The 22,500-nt window shown below is 44.5% G+C and overlaps 1 protein-coding gene across 2 annotated transcripts in view; it reads right to left on the reverse strand.

Moving 5' to 3' along the window:
- MAP3K21 (mitogen-activated protein kinase kinase kinase 21) overlaps positions 1-16,699 on the reverse strand; it is a 56,392-nt gene extending 39,693 nt beyond the window's left edge. For both annotated transcript variants that reach the window (XM_025850893.2, XM_073879042.1), the window contains exon 1: positions 15,640-16,699. In XM_025850893.2, coding sequence (XP_025706678.1) covers positions 15,640-16,465 — 826 coding nt within the window. In that variant the 5' untranslated portion in view covers positions 16,466-16,699. The remainder of the gene's footprint in view (positions 1-15,639) is intronic.
- Between the last annotated feature and the right edge of the window lie 5,801 nt (positions 16,700-22,500).

Consider the following 22,500-nt stretch of genomic DNA (forward strand, 5'->3'; position numbering starts at 1 on the left):
TCCATAGGCACAACATGGCTTAGCACTCTTTATGAATGCTTCTTTTCATGAGAAAGTAAATGATTTCTAGGGGCAAGAAACATTTACTGCAGTATCATGGATAGGGTCAGAAGTCGGTGAGAGTTTCCCTGGTAAGAATATATTGTTTTCTTCCTAGAGGTTAGGTCCTGATCTAAATGCAGAGCCTTTTCTACTGAAGGTATTCAAGAGTATCGCAAGCAGATGACATGTCACCATAAATCCTTATTATCAAACAGTATCTTATAGTAAACTTGCAAAATGCTTATAGATTTTTAACTCCTAAAGGTATTTTATGAGATATGATTGCTTTACTAAAGCTCAAACCATAGCAAGAAGTAGAAACTTTAGAGAAACATCATCCGGATGCCTGTTTTCCTAGCCCCCCAGCCTCCTGACAAAATTCAGAGCTCAAGAGCAACTTCCAGGGGCAGAACTACCACCAGAGTCAGTGCCTGAGCTCTCACGCAACAGTAGCTTAAATAACCATGCTTCTCCCTGTCTCCTCACCTGCCCACGCATACTCTGCCCTTCCCAGCACTTGGGGTTCTTCTCTCTTCTCCCTGGTTGATTCTCCTCTGCCTACAACCATGCAGAAAGTTCCCTGGGTTTTCCATGGGGCTCTAATGCAGCCCCCTAACCAGAGTCCTCCTTCCCATTTGCTACAAAGTGGCGGCTTTAAACCTACTGTTTTTGCTACCTTTTCTCACTCCTTCCTTAAAATCCTGCATTCCAACTCACAGCTCCACTGTTCCACTTCAACCGAATCCCTGCCGTGTCCACTTCCCCTGCCATGACATCGCTTCTGGCCTCATTGCCACACACAGGCATGACGATTGTCCTAACCAGACAGGATAATGCATCTACCAGCAGATCCACTGTCCTAAAATGGCAGAGCTTTCCTTAATTTTTAAACCTTCCACACACACACAAACTACCAATATACCCAACACCATGGATGAATCTTAAAACCACCACGCTCGGTGAAAGAAGCCAGACGTCACAGGTTACAGATGATGATTCTATGTGTATTCTGGATGAGATCAGGGCTTGCCAGAGGCTCAGGGCAAAGCTACACAAGAGAACTTTCTGGGGTGATGCAAACTCTCCATCTTGATGGTAGTGGTGGTGCTGGTGGTTACAGGATTATATATATATATATATACATATTTGTCAAAACTCATCAAACTGAACACGCTGAGAGGGTGAATTCTACTGTATGTAAGTTATATGGTAATAAACCTGTATTAAAGACACACCAACTTTCACGTTTCCACATAACTCAGAGAAAATGGCTCTCTCCCAAACTGCGGCCACCATAGCCTCTACATCTGCACAACAACCTACACTTCACCCTACACCATGTGTTTCCTCCACTTCAACTGCTCATCCAGCCCAAATAGCGCCCTCTTGGTGAAACCTTCCAAACACCCCTAAGCAAAGGAAATGATTCCCGCCTCCACACTCACGTGACCCGGAAATGATTCCCGCCTCCACACTCACGTGACCCTGTGTTTCTATTGCAGCCCTTACAAAGCATAAGGTAGGAGGAGTACTTGTTTTCACCTCTGACTTCTCCACCACACTATTAGCTCTGAGACAGTGAGTGTATGAGTGAGGGTGAGGGTGAGAGAGTGAGAGAGAGAGAGTTGGCAGGGAGAGGAGGACAATGGGGACAAACATGTTCGGTTCACATTCCTGTTCACGTATCTACTCTGTCTCATCTCATTCAGAGCACGTGCTGAATGCTCTCAAATGAACACAACATGCACATTCTTATACTTGCCCTTTGCTCATGCCAATCCCATCTAATTGAAATGAACAAGAAGTGAATAAGAGAGTGGCTAACAAGTGTGGCATTTTCCTAGATGTCTTGCACATATCCTTTATTTCATTCAATCGTCACAAAAATCCCAAGGCATAGGCCTTCATTATCTGAAGACAATTAGTATTGAAAAAAATAAAGCAACAGAATGAATCCACTTAAACAGTAATCCAAATTTCAGAGTAAAGAGGGCATATGTGGGATTATTATTCAGGTTTTACCTTGAAAAATAAAATGAAAATAAGTCTATTTTAGCTTTTGGTTTTTTTAAAAAAGGACGTTTGCATCACTGCTGTAACTATGTGCTAACTCTTAGAAGGATAAAAACAAAACACATGTGGGAGGTCTTTTGAATAAATTATCCAAACAAAATTGGAGAATAGCATAAGACATTCTTTTTTTTTTGATTTTTGGAACACGATCATAAAGAGGACCATTTTCCCAAATGTTAGTTATAAGAATAATGAACATTTACCATTTACCAAGTATATTCTATCTGTCAAATGCATTTACGGCTATTTTAATCATAAAGTCCACACTGCAATACAAGAGGTATTTACTATTTACTATCTGCACTTTATAGATAAGGAAGCTGAGACATAGGTGTTGCGTAAGGGGTCCAAGGTCACATGGCTAAGGAGCCATGAAGCTCCAACAGTCTGACCCCAGAGACATATACTCTTAACTACTGTCAACACTGCTTAGAGGATAGCTTTTATCAGTTTTTCAGGAGAGCTTTATCCTTTGGAAATCTCTCTTCATTCAGGTGCCCATTCTCTTCTTTCTGATTTCCTATCATTGGAGAATTACTACCTGATCTCAGTGGAGGCAGTATGGTGGAGTAAGGAAGGATGTGCACTCCTGGGCCACACTGCTTGGTTCGGATTCCCTGCTTCTGTTTCTTTGCCTGTCACGGGAATTGTGATAATAGGTACATCATGAGGCTGTAGTGAGCAAGAGATGAATACATATCAGGTGCTTAGAATAGTGCCTGAAAGAGCATTTTGTGAAGATTACACACACACACACACACACACACACACACACACACACCCTTTATCAATAGGCTTGAAAGTGTTTCTAGTAAGTCTTTCAAAATCATTTTCATGGACTTTGGGGAACTCTCCTTTTCAAGACTTGAAATTTCACTTTGCAATGGATTCTTATTTTGTTTGCATTATATCGTCAAATGTTTATAATATTAAAGTCATAAAAGTCAAAGAGTTAATGCAACTGGAGAGAGCCAACACTAGATTTAAACACGAAGAGATGTATGATTGGAGACTTGCATAAGTTGCCAATACTGAATAAATATTGCTGTGTTGTAACATTTCTTTCCCCACTGACCTTCTAAAGATGAGATTTAGAGAGCAAGAACCCCCTGTTCTATTTTTTTTAAAGATTTTATTTAATTATTTGACGGAGAGACAGCAAGAGAAGAAACTCCCACAAGCAGGGGGAGTGGAAAAGGAAGAAGCAGGCTTCCTGCGGAGCAGGGAGCCCAATGCGGGGCTCCATCCCGGGACCCCAGGATCATGACCTGAGCCGAAGGCAGATGCTTAACGACTGAGCCACCCAGGTGCCCCCCGCCTGTTCTATTTTTATATCCATTACATAGATGATGGATCAGCTTTAAAGTGGTTCATATGCCTGCTCACAGTTACACAGTTGATAAGTAGCAAGGCCAAAATTCTACCATTTTTCCTGCTTGTAATCTCAACGCTATACTATAAAGTGAAGGATGGAGGGGGGTGGGGGGGAGACTCACTTCTGTTTGGAATAGCCCCTTATTCTTTCTGTTCATCTACACTGTACCTATTCTCAAGGCCCAGCTGCCTTAGGAAAACCTTCCAGAGCATCCTACAAAATAGGACTATTTTATCTACCCAGTCATCCGTTACCCACATATTATGTTGTTTTGTCCATTATCTTTTTACATAAGACTTATTGCCCTAAATTATATACGAAGCTACTTACTCCTAGGAACTGAATTTTACAGATTTCCCCTGTGTCCCGCAAAATCACCTAACAAAGTATCCTCTACATTGACTGGTCAGTGAAATAGTTGATATTAGTGATAATTATCACTAGTTCTAACACTAAGAATATTGCCTACCACTTACTGATCCTCTTCTATGTATAGTCGTTTCACACATTTAATATCTCTTCTCATCTTCACACCATTCTATGAAATGGGAATTGTAATCTCCAGTTCACAGTCTAGAAATGTTCTCCAAAAGCATGTGGCTACAATCCAGAGCCAGATTTCAGATCCCATCTCCAGACGATTTCCCCAGTCTTCCGCAAAACTGATAAAGCTACTGGTTGTGAGAAGGGGGCAAAACAACCAGATATTTCATTTTGTAGATTGCTGAAGGGATTAATTTTTTGAACTTTCCTTCCTTCCACATCAGCTTAGGGTATATTTATTTCTCAGTCCTTACTCCTCATGAATATCAAGAAAAACAAATATCTAGTCCCTTAAAACCCTAAATACTTAAACTACAGAAACAAACAAACAAAAATCAAATTAATCAGCTACTTCATCAGCAATATTACATTTCTCCACTTATACTACTACTAATTTCACTTTTAAACAATGGTTATTTTTACCACCAAAAAGAACCCCAAATTAATGCTGAAAATGGCTTGTAGTTCTATCAAACTTTGTTTTCCAAGACATTTTCCCATGTGTCCTTCACCCTTACAAACATCCACATAGGAAGGCATGAGGAAGCACTGATTAAAACAGGCATAAAAAAGACTGTCCCTCCCCAGACCCCAGGAAGACCTGGCAGCCCTTGAGAAGCAAAGGCCAAGAATGCCCCAAAAATAAGTGAAAATAGAAATAAAAGTGAGAACTAACAAAGAAATATTTAAAATTGATCGCTTTCTAAATAAATGTCAGGGCACAATGTGCTATGAGCAGCCTTTGTACTGATGGTTTCAGAGCGTACCCCCCACCCCCCCCCCCCCCCCCCGTCCAAATTTCCACAGGAGCTAAGTGCCTCCATACTTTGCACAGAAAACAAGTTAAAATAACACCGTGAATGCCAAACGTTTAGAGGTCCATGAAAGGCCCATTGTTTTGGATTCTATTTCAGAGGTGTTCAGCAGAATTCCTGAAATTCCTTATCTTTTGGGCAAAGTGACCGAAACCAAAAATAGCCAGTGTCCCGACAGGTAGCTTCGGGCACCTGGCCAGGTTTCAGCCTGAGGACTCCAGGTTGGCGGCCAACTTCCGCTTCCTGCCCTTCTCCAGGAAGAGCCCGAGCCCACCAGCCCGCCACCAGAAATTATAATGTACAGACCAGGCAAATAAACTTTTTTGGCCACAGAAATGGTAAATTCTTGTGGGTAACCTAGCGACGGGTGTTTGAGCCCCCTTTTGTGAGACTTCAGTGAAGATTTTTGACCCTTGTTAGCCCTGTTCTTAAACAATCAGCCTTTACAACCTTGTACTTACTCTACTTATTCAACCATGAGGCACGTGGTTTTTCCGGCTCCTTTGAAGTTCCACATTGCTATTTTCAGAATTATAGCATATAATGTATATTTTTTTAAAAGCAATTACACTGTATCCATTCTATTTTCTCAACATTTATGGGATTGCTGTGTCCAAATTCCATTTGAGTCAAATGGGGTTAGTTTCAATTAATCTTTAACTAGGAATGTATTATCAGGAAAAAAAGTCATAAGAAAGAAAACGGGTCTGAGAAAAGCTAAATGTGAAAGACTATAGTATTAATGAACACACTTTTCTCAGCCTAAGGAAAGTTACTCTGAGAATTTCAAGTCTGAAAACAACCACCTATAAGGAATAAGTGCTAAGTTTACCAAACAGCACCACATTTCACGTATTTCTCTCCATCTATCCCTCACTGGCACCATGTTGCCTCCCCCACCATACACTCCACTCGCTCACTCACCAGTCTGTGGAGGCAAAGGCAAACCTTCCCCCTGGCCTTCAAGCCCCTTCTGGACCTCATTCGAAATGACCTCTTCAGATCCCGTGTCCTCTAAGATGAACCCTGCATCCTAACAATTCTGTGTACCACTGGCCACCTCTGAAAAACACAGCATTGCATGTGGGCACCTGCTGTATAGAACACTCTCCTCTCCCATCCTCCATGAAAACCACACCGGGCGGGCACCCCACTTCCTGCATGAGCATCAGGGTACCGGCACTGCCTTTCCACCATGGTGTTAACTGGGAGACCGCTTCAAGTCCATTAGCCTTTGGAATCTCTAACGCCCCTTCTCTTAAAAAAAAAAAAAAAAAAGAACAACTTCCTCACTCTCCTCCTGCTCCAATATTACAGGAGTCAATAAATTCCTTCTCCCCTTGGGCGCCTTCCTGCCTGACCTCAGCTAGAAGTTCCCATTTCTAATGCCCTGAAGTTCTATCATCATGTCTTACCCTACCTGTTCCTCTCACCTCTCTGATTAAATTAGAAGCAACTGGAGGATAGAATTTGCACCTAATTAACTTTATGTATTGATTTACTGATGTTACACAGCAACCATTCATATTTGTTAAATGAACGGGTACCTAAATACTATAAGGGGGAAAAATGAGTACAAAGAAGATGAGTTATCAGCTTTCTCACATGAAGTCAGCTGCTACTACAGAAAACCAACTCACCTCTGCACCCCTGAAACAGTATTAGGAAACAAAGACTATTTTAAAGAGAATTACAACAGAATAGTTATTTTGAATTCCCGTCCATCTGCAGCATTTGACCCAGTTGATCATTCTTCCCTGAAACACATTCTTCACTGACCTCCAGAGCATCCATGGCTCTCTGGGGCTCTCTTTCTTTTCTAACCACTCCTTTTTCTGATTCCTCCTATCTCCCTGATCTCTAAGTACCGCAGACCGCCAGGACTAGGGGCCTTGGATCTCTGGTCTTTCTATCTACTCACTCCCCAGATAATCTCAGCCCACCTCCGGGCTTTAAATACCAGCCGGACGCAGATGACTCCCAAACTTACCTCTGCCCTGGTTTCCCTTCGATCTCTTGTCAACGTTGCAGCCAGCGCAATCCTGCTAGAAAGCAAATCAGATCCCAGTCCCCAGTTCGAAACTCTCCAGGGTCACGGTAAAGTCAAAGGTCTTGCAAGACCTACCAGACCCTGTCTGACCTGACCCCCCACCCCCTCACGTCCTACTGCTCTCCTTCAGTTCTCTCCAGTCACACTGGCCTCCTGCTTTGGGGATTTTGCAGTTTCTATTGCCCCTACCACAGTGGTCTTCCCCAGATGACGCATTCCCTCATTTCTTCAGGTTTTCCTGATCAGCCACCTTTTCTGGAAGGCCTTCCCTACCCATCCAACCTAAAATTTCAACTGCTCACCTCAACAGATTCACCCTCTTCGATCTTACTTTTTTAGTTTTTCTACTAAAGCACTTACCCACTCTCCAACATGCTACATCTTTTATTATTTCTTGTTTGAAAGTCTGTGTTGTTTACTGGCATGTAACTTCCGGGAGCGGAGGAATGTGTTTCTGCTTTGCTCACTACTGAACACCTCAAAAGCCTCAGAGGGTACCTGGTGCATAGTGCACAAGATGGACTTCTCTGAAGAAAACAGAGAGGTGGTCGGCTAAAATAGAACTTCATTTTGCTCTTGTGCCACAAAGAAAAGCCACTGTACGGACCTTTTCATGGATGCCTACAATGCTCAGTTTTAATGAGAAAACTTCTTACACTTCATTGTGTGGGCAAATCTAGTTCAATATTTGTGTCCCCTTAGTATTTTCACAAGGTAGATACAAAGCAAACTGAGGAAGTCTTCCACAATATTCTACACTAAGGTATTAGTAAACAGAAAGCCATATATCTGATATTATTTGATTCAACATTTGCAGAAAACCTGAAACTAAATAGACTCCTTCAAATCGCCTTAAGCCAGTAATAACTCAAACATTCCTATATGCAATCAAGATACTTCCCCACATAGCATGTGATTTGGTCTTTTTCCAATAGCTTAGAAAAGCAACTAGTAATGAAACCTGGTAGTGAAACAGTTACAATAGCAACATAGTACTTCATGCCTCCTCCTTGACCCTCAACTTATCAACCCAAGTTACAAGCAGACCTGCCAAAGCATGCAGATGGCAACACTCCTACAGAGAACAAAGCTCCAGACTGTTTCCTCATACTGCTGGCTGGCCCCAATCAAGCAAATTAGCCAAATCAAAAAGACCCTCACCCCTATGCAAGATGAACAAATATGTGATTACATGGCACTATATATTGCAGAATGACTAATGATAATGTTCTGAAGGTTATAAAGAGCTGTAGAAAACTTTTAAGCATCAATGAGTTCACACACACACAAATTAGGAGATATTTAAAGCACTCAAAGTGTTTCTAAACAATATATAAAAATGAGCATAGTCACCAACTTCCACTTAGATTGTGTCTTACAGTTTTTAAATACTTTGACATATACCAGGTGTTGGCAAACTACATCCCATGGGCCAAATCCAGCCCAGTGCCTATTTTGTAAATAAAGTTTTATTAGAACACAGCCACATTCCTTTGCTCACATACTGTCTGTAGATGCTTTTGGCTACAATAGCAGAGTTGACCAGTTGCAACACAGACCTTATGGTCCACAGAGCCAAAAATATTTATTACCTGGATCTTTATAGGAAAAGTGTGCCAACCCCGGAGTACACTATCTCACTTTATCCTCACATCACCCTATTCAGGAAATCAGGCCCGTGAATCACAGCTGGCGAGTCGTGGAGTCAGAGGGCAAACCTCAGACGCCACAATGACACTATTCGTCACCCAATGTTAAAGGAACAAATGCTTAGAGAGCAAGCCCAGGAAAAGCTACCCATACTCTCACCTGGTGCCTTCTATGACCAACCATGCAATTTCATCAGACACTTAACTGGATTTGAGATACAGTCTGGATTCATGGAAGGATTTATAGATCAACCCAGATAACCCTAAGAAGGAACCCACAAATCTGGTCCTTTGAATAGCAGTTTCCAAACTTGGCTCTGCATTTAAGTCATCCAGAAGCTTTATAAAAATATATATATATTGCTGCATCAAAAGCTCAGCTGGATTAATGGATGGATAGGGTTAGATTTGTGTTAAAGCAAGTCAGTAAAACATGAATGGTAGAATCTGGGTGGTGAGTATGTAAGTGCTCGCTTCAAGTTCCTTCAATTCTATATTTCAAGATTTTCTAAATAAAATATTAGGAAAAAAAATTCATTGCTTTTTCCCAACCAAGGTCAACTAAATCAGAACATCCAAAAGTGAGACAGGGAATTTTACTTTTTAAAAGCTCACGAGGAGCTTCTGATGCTACATTAGGCGTAGGAAAAACTCCTCTAGAGTGCCATTTTATACCAGTAGAACTGATTATCTAGCCTGGGGCAGTCTCAAAGTAGGGACCCTTGGGCATCCCTAAGGTATCAACAGATTAAATGCAGAAGCAGATATGAACATCCACTTGTCTTCTATTAAGTCTGCCTTCAAAGTGAGCTTCAAAAGGGTAAAGCAATGCCACTCTCTAAATTTCTTTTGGAAAATAAGATTTTTTTCTCCATTAAAAATGCTATGTTAACATGTAATGGGTCTGTTGTTTTTATATTATTAAACATTTTTAAACGTATCATTTTAAGTTTCTAAGTTGGTAAATATCAATAGCTATAACCCATGTTAACAAGAGCTCTTTGGGGTCCTGATAACAAATATTTGAGAACTGTTCATCCAGGGGTAGATGGAGAAGATAAATGCTCAAGTTCCAGGATTAGAGGCTCTGATTCAATTCTCTGACAAGCCAGGTAAGCTTGATAAAGGCAATTAAACCCTGGCTTCAGCTTCTTCATCTGTAAAATGGGAATAAAGTACCGACCTCAAAAAGAAGTTGTGAAGAATAAGTGTGGATCGAGGTTGGGCAGTACCCAGTGCCTTGTGAGCATTAGATACAAGTGAGCCCTTTTGCCTGATATGACTATTCCTTAGTTAAAGCACCTGAGATGAAGCAGTATTTGAAAAAGATGAATTTTTAAAAATAACTAAATTCACACTGATTAGAAGTCACCTGTACAAATTTGTTTCAAGCTCCAAAATAAAACCAGCACAGCTCTGACAGTCTGTCTAGGAACCCCAACACTCCTTTAATGGAGGTGTGTCACCTTTTCGGAGGTCCTGAGGGCTGAGGAAGGTTTGGGGACAGTCACTCTGATATTTGGACTGGAAATCATCAGCCTGGCATGGTAAATCTGGTCACTGTTTTCTAACTCTAGTGAATCAGAGAGAGAAAATGCCCTTTACTAACTGACCAAATGAATATTGATTATAAAAACTAGGCTCCGGTCATAAATGATAAACAATTTACGTCAAACCAATGTCTAAGTATTTTAATTTTACTGCCCTACTGATAACCTATGATAAGTAGAGTCATAAAGCAAATTACCCCAAGCTTGTATTTTTTTTTCTGTATAGATGTTAATCTTTCAGCAGAGCAGACCACTTTCCTCCTCAAAACCTCCAGTGGTTGGCTCTTGTTAGTCTATCCGTGTTAGGATGGTGTTCAAGTCACCCACTTGCTGCTGGCCACATGCTAAACACCTGTTTCCTTCCCAGAAAACCCCTTGTCTATCTTTCATTCTAGCTGCACCCAACTACTTTTGATTCCCTGTTTTTATGCCAGTTTTTCCATGAATGCCTTTGATGGGGTAAAGAAACATCAAACAGATTTTCCGTCTGGGACTCTGTCCATCTCCAAGAGAGGATTTCAGTAGACAGTTTCAGAAATCAAGAAATTCAGGCTCAATGAGGTTATACAACTTGCCCAAGGTCACACAGCTCGTAAATGACAACACCAATAATCGAACCCAGGTCTGACGGACTTTGAAGGTGAAGCTCCTGCCGGTAACTGCACCGCTCTGGAGAAGTTCAACACTTGCATGCTGGTGCGAGAAGAGAAAGCAGGGCTCACAGACAGCTTCTGAAATGGATGGAGTGGTCTTCCCCCCTCCTCGTTCCTTCACCATGCTTTTGATACACTTGATGATGACTACAAACACGTTCAGATGTGTAGAGTGAAGGGTGAGTTTGCATAATCCAGAACCAAATAACTGACTCCCCCCTTTACAACTGGAAAAAAATGAGTGGTGGCCTGTTATTTTTAATATGCAAGTATGAAAATGGTAGGGGATGATGTGGGGACCATTTGTCATTGCTGTTCTTCTAAAAATAAATCCTTTAGCTTTTTTTTGTGTCAGAAGCAGATTAGCTTTTGCCACCATTGGGGTATCTGTACTGATCTCCCTGTGCCCCCTGGAGTGGGAAGAGGCCATGGCATGAAGCTACACGTCTGGAATAAAAGAACAGACGAGAGGAGAAAGAAGATGCGTGTCTTTTAACTGATAATAGCGCAATTAATAGCTCCTCCAAATCACTCCAATGAGCAATTTAAGCACCTTAGTTGGAGATTAACATTTCCTATAATTTTCTCAAATAGTTCCTTTATTTACACTGTATTAATGAGAAAAATTTTTCAAAAAATTAGATTCCTTTGTAGTTTCAGTAAGAGCTCTAAACTGCATTTGGTACTAAATGTAACTATGTCTATTTATTGATTGGAAATACCACTGTAGATAATAATACATAGAATAATTATTCCCCAGAAGGCTAAAAAAAAGTCAAGCTACAAAGATGCTTACTCATTGAAATAAAAAATATAAAAGTAAGGAGCTACCAAAATTTGTGGCTCAGTTTCTCCCGGAATGTTTATTTTTGCTAAAATCACCACCACCACCACAACACAGTATGCAATATTAAAAAAAAAAATTAAGCCACACAATCTTTTTTCAATACTGAATTATGCCAGAATAAACAAAACATGGACTAAATTCTAATAATTCAAACCATCCTCAGTAATTCACATATCGTACTAGTTTATCTTCACTCCTCCTTGGTAACTTCCCTGAAAACCACTCCCTGTTCCTACCACCCTGGGTGAAACCACCGAGTTCTTTGAAGGGAGCAACCTTGACAGCCTTCACGTTGGCCAATTTTAAGTCCATCCTCCAGAGCAGTCAGAGGAAACCTTGTAAACACGGAATCAGATCCCACCACTCCTCTGCACAGAACGCTCCCAGGCTCTGGACAGACGGCACTCAGAGTGGGAGCCCCGTGGGTCATGGCCACGAGCCCCACCATGCCTACCTCTACTCCTCCCTCTGCCTCAGCCTCCCAGCCTTCCCTCTGCTCCCCGGGAGGTGAGGCTCATTCTCCTTCACCCTCTCTTTGCCAGGATCTTTGCTTGACTCATTCTTCTTCCTCACCCACATCTCTGTGTCACTCCTCAGAGCACCCTCTGTCCACCACCCCAGTCTGATGGGCACCCTCATCCTTGGCCCCATCACCATCTACCCCCACCACGCTTACTAGTATTTGCCATTGCATGGCTACCATCTAATCTTTCCTGCTAGACGAAGCCCAGGGCCAACAGGGATATTGTCATGTGGTTCGCCACTGTGTCCCTGGGTCCAGAAGTGACTGGGGGGTGAGGGGAGGGCTCAAGGTATATTGAATAAATGCACGGTGATTTTTCTCTCTTCTCTGCATGCACAGAAAACTGGCCATGCTCACAGGAACACAAAGTTGCTTCATACTCCTCTCTAGTTGTTGCAAATGGATAGACTTGGCAAAGTACTTTCCACACACTTTGCATCCAGGGAGTGCCAGAGCCTAGCATATTTTAACAACATAAATGATGCTTAAAACTTGCTAATTTGGTTCAACTTTCAATCTTTTGCTGTTAGAAAAGGAACAAAGTTGTTTGTAACATCACAACACAGCTATTATTTTAACATAAACACTGCCTCCCACATAAAAGATGACCAATGAGAAAAGAGGAAAGAAAACATGTCAAGAACCATATCTTCCTATGCCAAACTTAAACATTTGTTTTAAACAGTAATTGCAACTAACTTGGTTCCAGGTAGTTTTACACTGGCTCTTTGTGGACTCCAGAATGAAGATAAAATTCAATATTGATTTTTAAAATCAATTGTTTACATTATCATTAACTCACTACCACCATTAGCAAATAACCAATAAATTCAAACAAAACACACGGTAATAGGGTTTCTGCTGTTCTCAAAAGTCTGAGCAAGAAGTCATGGTTTCATGTACCACAAGAGAAGTTCCAAAGTGTCCGCATTTATTCACTGAATAAATAACACCAGAGAGCAAGGATAAGGCAATGTGCTAGGAACTGTGATTTGCATACTTTAGGCCCTATGCAAAATGTTCCTGTTATAGTCATTTAAAAACTATACTAATAGTCATATTGTAACAAATATTTGGCTAGGGTAGTGACCAAGCCAATTATGTCTTTTTCAAAGTGCAACAATTTAAAGCAAAGGCGACCTTGCCTGACAATTATGGAAATTAAAATGCTCCAGGAAGTTTGGCAATTTCTTCTGAGCATGGAAAGGCTTTCAAAAAACTAAGTTGCACCATATAAGCACCTCCAAATGACATATCTATCATCTATGTTCTGCTGTTCAAGTTTCCTGCTGTCGATAAAAACTATTTAACCATGTTATTATTCCGGGGTCATGTTATTTCTTTTTCCTATTTAATAGTATTGGTTCTTTGAAAGTTCTTAATTCATATAAAAAGGTTTATGATTGGAACATGGATTAATCTACCCTTCTATGCGTTTACAAACATTAGCAAACATGCTAATGGAACACATTGTATGGACTTCACGCATTATCACAACTCAACGAAACCAAGTAAGTGTAATGAAAAAAATAATCGTTACAGGCCCTTTTGTTTTTTTGGTCTAAGGACCAATCTAACCCAAATCGTTTGCCTGTGCTGGTAATCTGATGTCCTGCAACAGAATCAGTCTGTAGAAGCCAGGTTCCATGTATATCACAGAACTGCCACAAATGCAAGCAATGATGCTCTTTTTTTGCTGTCCTTAAAATAACCTGGTTTTGCAGAAAATAACCAGCAGAGAAGGGCTTGCAGGACATCACTGGGGAGAGAGCCTATGGGACCCGGACAGGGCACACAGGCCTTGTTCTGTGGCAGCAAGTGAAACACATCTTTCACTGAAAGCACATTTTAGGAAATAAGCACCAACTGGGAGTGAAGTTTGTAGGGTTTGAAGCATTAACAAAAAATAAGTACATTGAAAACTGTGCTATGTCTTTACCGTAACACAGTCCAAAAGTAAATAATTCTGGAGTCCTTTATGTGGCCTCTGTTCGAACTCTAAGAACACACACTACCATGCCACTCTTTTATGCCATAGCTTGTTTGAATCTGCTTCTGACGCTTGAGCAGTTGTCCTCTAAATTATAAGGTTATGATTTATATTGGGGGTTAGCAGGAGGCACAAAATAAAATCCAAAGCAAGTATCCAATGCCAACATGTAGTTACCAACACTTAAATATTCTGACTTCCATAATGAAAATGCCACCCTCGTCATTTTCAAGTAACTTTCAGTGCTGAAGAATTTTGAATAGGAAAAAGAATCTACACAAACACAAAACAAATACATCATTTCTTCTTGTCACTCTTCTTCCTGCAGACTTGGGGAAGGAGAGTGTTTCCGTTTGGGTTAGCGCCTGTCCTAGCAGGTTTTACCAGATTGAAAGACATGCAGCTGTGGTAGGCCAATGCCAGTTCCGGCTGCATTTTTAATCATTCATGCAATTTCATCCCATCCTAAGAACACGAAGTGATCTTCAACGTTAAAGAACCAACTTTATTTTTTTTAAAGATTTTATTATTTATTTATTTATTTGAGACAGAGAGTGAGAGTGAGAGAGAGAGGAAGCACGAGAGGGGTAAGCGTCAGAAGGAGAAGCAGACTCCCCACTGAGCAGGGAGCCCGATGCGGGACTCCATCCTGGGACTCCATCCCGGGACTCCGGGATCATGACCTGAGCCGAAGGCAGACGCTTAACCAACTGAGCCACCCAGGCGCCCTGAAGAACCAACTGTAAACGGCTATCCCATTAGCTCTTCTATAAGGTGAAATTTAATAGGATTCGGGTTTAGCTCATTTGTCAGTTCTCTATTGACAGCTAGAAAATCCACCCTGAGTTATCAACAAAGTAAACGATACAGGCCAGGTCCTCAAGATTTCAAGTACTTGTGCAAAGGACCACGAGCTCGCTCTAAGCCTACATGTGCATGTTGGCACAAACCGGTGTTTCTTGTCTGGAGACGATCCATCAACACCCAAGCCACCAAATCAATGATAAAAGCAGTCTTCGTGTGCAGAGATATCTGAATGAAAAGTCTTTGAAAATGTCAAAGGACATGAAGCCAAGAGCGACCTCAATTCAGCACTTGTAAAGCCGAAGGAAAGGAGGGGTTTGATGAAGCCTAGGAGGGCCATGGGTTCCTCATAATCCGAGGAAGGTTCCGGTTTGCAGTTCCACAAAATGACCCACTTATTGTACCTAAAGGCCAAAGAGCACCGTGAGGTTTCCAGAAGATTGTTTAGTCAGCAAGCAAGTCTGATCTGCATTTTTTTTTTTAAAGGCACCCAGAAAAGCAACAAAGCAAAGTCAAGGTAAGTGTGTCACCTGCCCCAAGGCTAGTAACCAAGGTTTAGCTGAACCTCCGGGCCCGGAAGGCCAGCACAGAAGGTGCTGCGGGCGCCGGGAGGCTGACCCCCGCCTCCTTCCACCTGGCTCAAGGTCGGGAGGGGCCGGCCCAGGGCTGGCACCGAGGTGGGCTTCGCGGGGCCAGGCTGCGTCCCCCCCCCCCAGACCACTTACTGTTGCTGGACTTGAGGTCCCGGTGCAGGATGGACACGACCGCCTCCTCGTGCAGGTAAAGCATGCCCCGCGCGATCTGCACGGCCCAGTTGACCAGCACGTGCGGGGGGATGCGGCGCGCACGGCGCGGCCCCGGCGCGCGCGGGTCCGGGGCGGCGTTGGCTGCGGCCAGAGCGCGGTTGAGCGCTCCGCCGCGGGCGAACTCCAGCACCAGGCAGAGGTGCGGCTGCTGCAGGCACACGCCGCGCAGCTCGATGATGTTGGGGTGCCGCAGCATGGCGAAGAGCCTCGCCTCCCGCCGCACGCTCTCGGCCGCCGTCGCCGCGTCCTGCTCCGGGTCCCGGCGCGCCGCCTTCACCGCCACCTCCCGGCCCTGCCAGGTGGCGCGGTACACCTGCCCGAAGCCGCCGGCGCCGATGAGCTCCTTGAGCTCCAGCCGCTCGAAGTCGACGTGCACGGGCGAGCCGGGGCGCGGCGGCGGCGGCGGCGGCGGCCCGGGGCTGGCGGCCGGGCGGCACGGCGCCACGTAGTTGGCGGGGAAGATGCCGAGGCGCCGCTGCACCTGGCCGGCCCACCAGCCCTCGTCGCCCGACACGGCGGCGTCCTGGGACAGCACCTCCACCAGCTGGCCGCGCCGCAGGCTCAGCTCGTCCTCGCCGCGCGCTTCGTAGTCGTACAGCGCGGCCCACAGCCCCACTCCCGCCGAGGCCGAGGCGGAGGCCGAGCCGCCGGAGGAGGCGGACGACGACGACGCGGAGCCGGCGGGGCCCTCTCGGGCCGGGGACACCGGCCTGTCAGCCGCGCCCTCGGCGCCCGGCAAGGCCATGGGGGGCGGCCGGGAGGGCGACGGCGGAGCGGGGCTACGGGCTCAGCCTCCGGGACGGCTCGGGGCGCGCATGGTCCGGCAAGGAGGGGTAGTCGGGGACGCGGGGGTTCACGGGCCCACTACCCGGAGGCCCCGGCCTCAGCCCCCGTTCCGCTTCGTCCGCTTCTGCTGCTGCAGCGGTCCCCACAGCCGCGGGCGCTGTCGCACCATGGTGGCGCGCTGGGCCTGCGGCGGGCCTGCGGCTGGCTGGGCCTAGCCGCCGCCTGGGCCCGCCCCTCCGGGCCCGCCCCGCCCCGCCAGGACCCGTCCCGCCCCGCCAGGACCCGCCCACAGCGCCGGCCTGCCCCGCCCCGCTAGGACCCGCCCACCGCGCCGGCCCGCCACGCCCCCTCGGGGCCCGCCCAGACCCCCGGGCCCGGGGCCGCCTCTCCGCTGACGCTCCCGGGCTAGGGTGCGCTGCGCCCCTTCGGCCCGGGAGGCGGAGCCGGCCGTAGCTGCACGACGTTTTCGAGAAAAATTAAACTAAGCCAAGGGAAAGGCTTTGGGGAGTTCACGATTCTCTAAAAAGCCGTGCCGCGGCTGAAGAGGACCCGGTTCGCTGGGGCGTGACGCGAGGGAGTAGGTTGCAGTTCTGGGAGAGTCACTGTGCATCCCAGAACTGGGGGCGGAACGCATCGGAGTGCGTTTCCAAACCAGTTTACCGGACTGCGAGCGGTTCGAAATCTACCGGGCAGCCCAAAACTAACTAGATGACACATCACCGCGCCGTGAGCTGCAGGTTGTATAGACCCCGAAGCTCGTTCTTCGTGACACATCATCCCGCGTTTGCCTTTACTGGTTCCTCGAGTGGGACAGGACTGCCTGTCCCCTGTGAACCCACAGGTTCAGGTTTAGGAAACGTTGGTCACGACTGGGTGCCAGAGTCCTGGGCCGTACATATTCCCAGAAACTGGGAATAGAGCAAGAGAGTCAGTGCGCAGAAACTCCGGGGGTCCCTGGTATGCTGACTGTTCATTTACCGGTGTTAACCTGGCGCAGCGCGCGGGACCAGTTGTGTACAGAAACATTGTGGGAAGCAGGGCCTCCACCCTTCTCGGTTCGCTCTGTGCAGGGAACGGTAGCCTCCTAACACAGATGGGAAGTGAAGCTTTTATGTCTGGGGGCAGGGATCGTTTCAAGTCTAGCGATAAGGAGGAACTTTGGGATTTTTCTTGTATGCACATGTTTTCTTCCCTGTCATTTTTTCAATTATTATTTTTTTGAAATCATCTTTGAGGGGTAGATAGCCCACCTCCCTCCCTGCGCTGTTGAAAGGACAGCAGTGCCCAGCCCGGACTCACGGAGACTCCCTCCTCCGCCCCATGATCCCCGTTCTACACCCGTCTACAGTTTCTGCCCTGATCGTGACAGGCCTATACAAACGTGGATCTTCGGTCTATATTGCTGGAGATGTGGGAATGACCTCTCCAGGGGTCAATACTTCTCATTTAACTAGTTTATTGAGCACATACCCTGTGTAAGACCCTACACTAAGGATTGGAGGTTATGAAGCCCCTTCTCTAGAGAATGGTAAGAGAAAAGAGCAACTTCCACAGCAGAAGAATAAACCAGTTTTTCTAGGCTCAAGGTGAAGAAGCACTTCATTTTGCCTGGGATCACTGGGGAATGCCTTGTGGTGTGTCATTTGAGCTGAGTATGACTAGGGTTAATAAAAAGAGGAAGAAGGTCATCCCAGGCAGTGTGAGTGAAGACAAGAAAGAACAAATAAATATCAGGCTCAGGGTACTGCTAGAGCCTGAGAGATCACTATGGCAAGCGATGAGACTAGAAAGAAGAAAGCCTAATTACAAAAATTCTAAAGGAAAGTGAATGTCCTGTAGTAGGCCAGTGTCTCCTGACGTGTGGGTCCTTTACCACCAGCGAATGGAGCGGCTCTTTGGGTTTTATGAGGATAGGCCCTATAATAACACAATGAGAAAGTCACTGCCTTTCCAGTTTACTTTCAGTCCTTCAAATTATACTGTTACTGGCTGTGTGACCCTGAGCATGTTGCTTTACTTCTCTGTGGCTATTTCCTTACTGTAAAATGGGAATAATAAGAAATAGTAACTACCTCATAGGGCGTGATAGGGAAGCTAAAAGAGGTAATGGATGTAAAGGGGTGGATGGTGCTTAGCACATATTAAGTTCTCAATATATATTAGCTCTTATTATTAATATCCCTTTTCAATAATGAGAGTGAGCCAGTCTGTGGTCAGACCTTTTGGCAAACACAGTTTCTAATCATTTTGTTTTTCTGGTACTTACACTTATGGTTGGCTTCTGTGTACGACTAGCTTTATGGGTTTTCCATTTGCAGCAATGAAATTAAGATTCTTGTGCAAACATTAAGTAAAAAAAAATGAGTCAACTCAAAACACAATTAAAATGGTACATTCGGCACACGGATATGGCAAATATCAAGAAGGTCGTACTGGAATGAATGAGGTGGGGAATGACATGGCTGGGGGTGGTGGGGAGCCTTGATGCTTTAGGACAGAGTGGTGATAGGATTAAATTGAAACTGTCTAGAGATGGGATGGGACAGCACCCCATGAACAAACACATTGATATTTCTGCCCCCAAATACTAAAATAATCTCACCAAGTGAGGCAGATAAAGTCCACAAAGAGCCTCATGTCATTTTAAGTTTTGTTGCCAAATGAGTTCTGATGCCACCTTACCAAATCGGTTTTGGTTTTCGGAGCTTTTTGGTTTTAGAATTGTGGATAAGGGCTTGTGGGAAGTGTTCAAGCGAACCCTACCCAGGTTTCTCACTTAAGCAAGGAGGTGGAAGGAAATGATGTCAAATGACCTAGAAAATGGTTTTAGGGTTATTTTTTGATGTGTTGAATTTGGGATGACTTGGGGGCACCCAGTCATACAGTGGGACTATCAGAGAATCAGGGACTCAGGAGACCAGGGGGTGGAGGGAATTGAGTTTTGGAAGTAATTTCCTTAAGGCGATGTTTCACACTGTAGAGAAATATTCTAGGCCATGCAGAGAGCAGGGGGACCCCGTGTGTGCCCTTTATTTGGAAGGCCGGTGTGAGCAATGTGACAGTTCTGTTCACCCTAGCATTCTCCTTGTGCCCTTCAGGGACCCTGCTACCTGCCAGGAACCCCCTCTCCAGTTCCAGATGGATGAGTCTGTGAAGCCCTTTATTTTTTTAAAGATATTATTTATTTACAAGAGAGAGAGAGAGAGAACACAGGCAGGGAGGAGGGAGGAGCAGAAGGAGAGGGAGAATCAGACTCCTCACCTACCTCCTGCTGAGCAGGAAGCAGGGAGCCGGGAGCCCAACTCGGGTCTCGACCCCAGGACCCGAGATCATGACCTGAGCTGAAGGCAGACGTTCAACCGACCGAGCCACCCAGGCGCTCCTGTGAAGGTTTTTAACTCCGCTAAACTTGAGCCCTCGTTTTGCTCACACGCCTGATACTAACAGGAGTACCAAGTGACTATGACTGTCCACACCATGATTCGAAGACTCATCCTCCAGACCCTCCTGGAACCTCCAGCACTGTGATCCCCTGGGACCTTTTCCCCATTTGGGACCTCTCAGCAGCAGACTGTCCTGATGGGGCTTGATGATCCTAAAATTCATCACTTGTAACTGTTGTGTCTTTTTTTTTTTCTAACCCCCCAAATCTTGCAGTTGGGGAAAGAGCACTACCTAGAGATGTGTGCTATAACCATGCCCACTCTGTCCAGCCCAGCGCATTCTACCAAGAAGGTAGTAACACAGGAAAAGCAGAGAGCTAAGACAGAACTTTGATGACAAACACATTTAAATGGAAGGTGACAAAAATAAGAAGCAAGAGGAAAAAATTAAAAGGAATCAGGAGTGCAGGTTAGTGTTAGGGAAAACAGGGAATGGCTATATGGAATTGCTTTCTTGAAAAATTGTATCAGGGTTGGTTCTGGAAGAAGAACCAGCCCTTAAGGATCATCTTCTCTTTGGGAATCTTGCTCTATTTAACTACCACTACCCCAATTATCAGGTCAGCAGTTCTCAAAGTGTGCTCTGTGGGCCCCAAGAGATCCCTGTTTCAGGGGGTCTACAAGGCCAAAATTATTTTCATAATTATACCAAAATGTTATTTGCCTTTTTCGCTGTGTTGACATTTGCACTGACGGTTAGTGTAGCAAATCAAGAAAAAAAATGTTAGGTTCACTTTGAAATGTCCTTGATAAAGCAGTGAAAACTAAAAATTAAACCTTCACTTTTTTTTTTTTTTTTTTTTAGGGAGTGAGCACGTGAAGGCACGTGTGCACTCTTAGGGGGTGAGGAGGGTGGGGACAGACAGGCAGGAGAGGGAGAGAAAGAATCTCAAGCAGGCTCCATGCAGGGGTGCATCGCACAACCTGAGATCATGACCTGAGCTGAAATCAAGAGTTGGATGCTTAACCGAGTAAGCCACCCAGGTGCCCCCAAATCTTAACTCTTGAGTATAGGTCTTTAAGATTCACTCTGACACAATGGTAAACATAAAACAATTCTGCTGCATACCCAAATATGATCGCTGTATAAGAAAAAACACTTGGGTGACCTTTGAGCTGTATGCCAACCTAGTCACTTTTTTTCATGGAATACCATTTTTACTTGAAAGAATGAGTGATAAACAAATTGTAGTTATTCAGAGACATTTCCTAGAAAATGAATAGAACAAGAGTATTATTTCATGGAAAACGACTGATAGTATCTGTTGCCAATGATAAAATTTAAGCTTCCAAGCAAAAATCAGGATTTGGGAAAACTTGTAGCTGCTTTCATAAGCTCCATAACTTTCCAAACACTTAAAGCCTTTTCTGATAGGATTGGTAGTGACATTAACAAATGTGATTTCTTGGTATTGTATAAGGAACTACCCCAACATTTGAAAGATCTGTATAGTTCAGTGAACCAATATTTTCCCAAAGACCAATATGTTTTTGGTAACACAAAATCATGAATGGAAAAATGACCATTCAAAGCAGATTATGATTCACCGATAATGACTTCAGATTCTACACTGTAGCTGAAGTCTTTAAGAGAGTACCACTTGTCCAGTTTTTGAATAGTATTAGAGAGTATCTTCCCTGAGAAGGCCATGAAAAATTCTTCTGCCTTAGAAAAGATTAGCGGTGTTTAGTAGGAGTTAGAGCATTGGAGAGAGAGATAGGAAGGTGACTATGGTTATTTTTTTTTAAAGATTTTATTTATTCATTTGAGAGAGAGAGAGAGAGAGAGAAAGCATGAGCAGGACGAGGGGCAAAGTGAGAGGGAGAAGCAGACTCTCTGCTGAACAGGGAGCCCGATGCGGGGCTCGATCCCAGGACCCCGGGATCATGACCTGAGCCGAAGGCAGACGCTTAACCACCTGAGCCACGCAGGCGCCCCAAAGGTGACTATGGTTATAAAAGGGTGGCAGGAGAGACTTGTGGGATGGAACTGTTCTGTATCTTAACTGGGGTGTTGGTCATACGATTGCGCACATGTGGAAAAATGGCACAGAACTAAATACACACACACGTACACAGAAGCACATTACACAGGCACACACAGAGAAATGTATGCAAAACATGAACCCCAAGTCAGTTTCCTGGATGTTATCAGTGTTGCTGTCCTTGTGATATCGTACTAGAGTTACGCAAGATGCTACCATTAGGTAAAATTAGAAGAGGGGGCACAGGCTCTCTCTGTATGATTTCTTACCACTGCATGTAAATCTATAATTACCTCAAAATAAAAAGTGGAAAAGTGCTTCTGCTTTTTGTAATCACTTATCTGTATGAGGCTGGAATTTCTCCTTTTGTTTCAAGCAGCACAATATTTTGCAACAAGTTGAATGCAGAAGCATGGAAGAGAATGCAGCTATCTCTAGCCAGGTAGAAAAAAAGATCTAGAAAAATCTGAAGTGATACTGGCCAACTTACTTATATGTCTCAGTTTGGGAAAAAAAATATTTTTTTCCTAAAAGTGTGTTACATATTGCCATGTAATGGGTTTATT

Source organism: Callorhinus ursinus, unplaced genomic scaffold, assembly GCF_003265705.2.
Source record: "Callorhinus ursinus isolate GAN/ISIS: 27379988/994484 unplaced genomic scaffold, GSC_fseal_2.0 scaffold32, whole genome shotgun sequence".
NCBI lineage: Eukaryota > Metazoa > Chordata > Mammalia > Carnivora > Otariidae > Callorhinus > Callorhinus ursinus.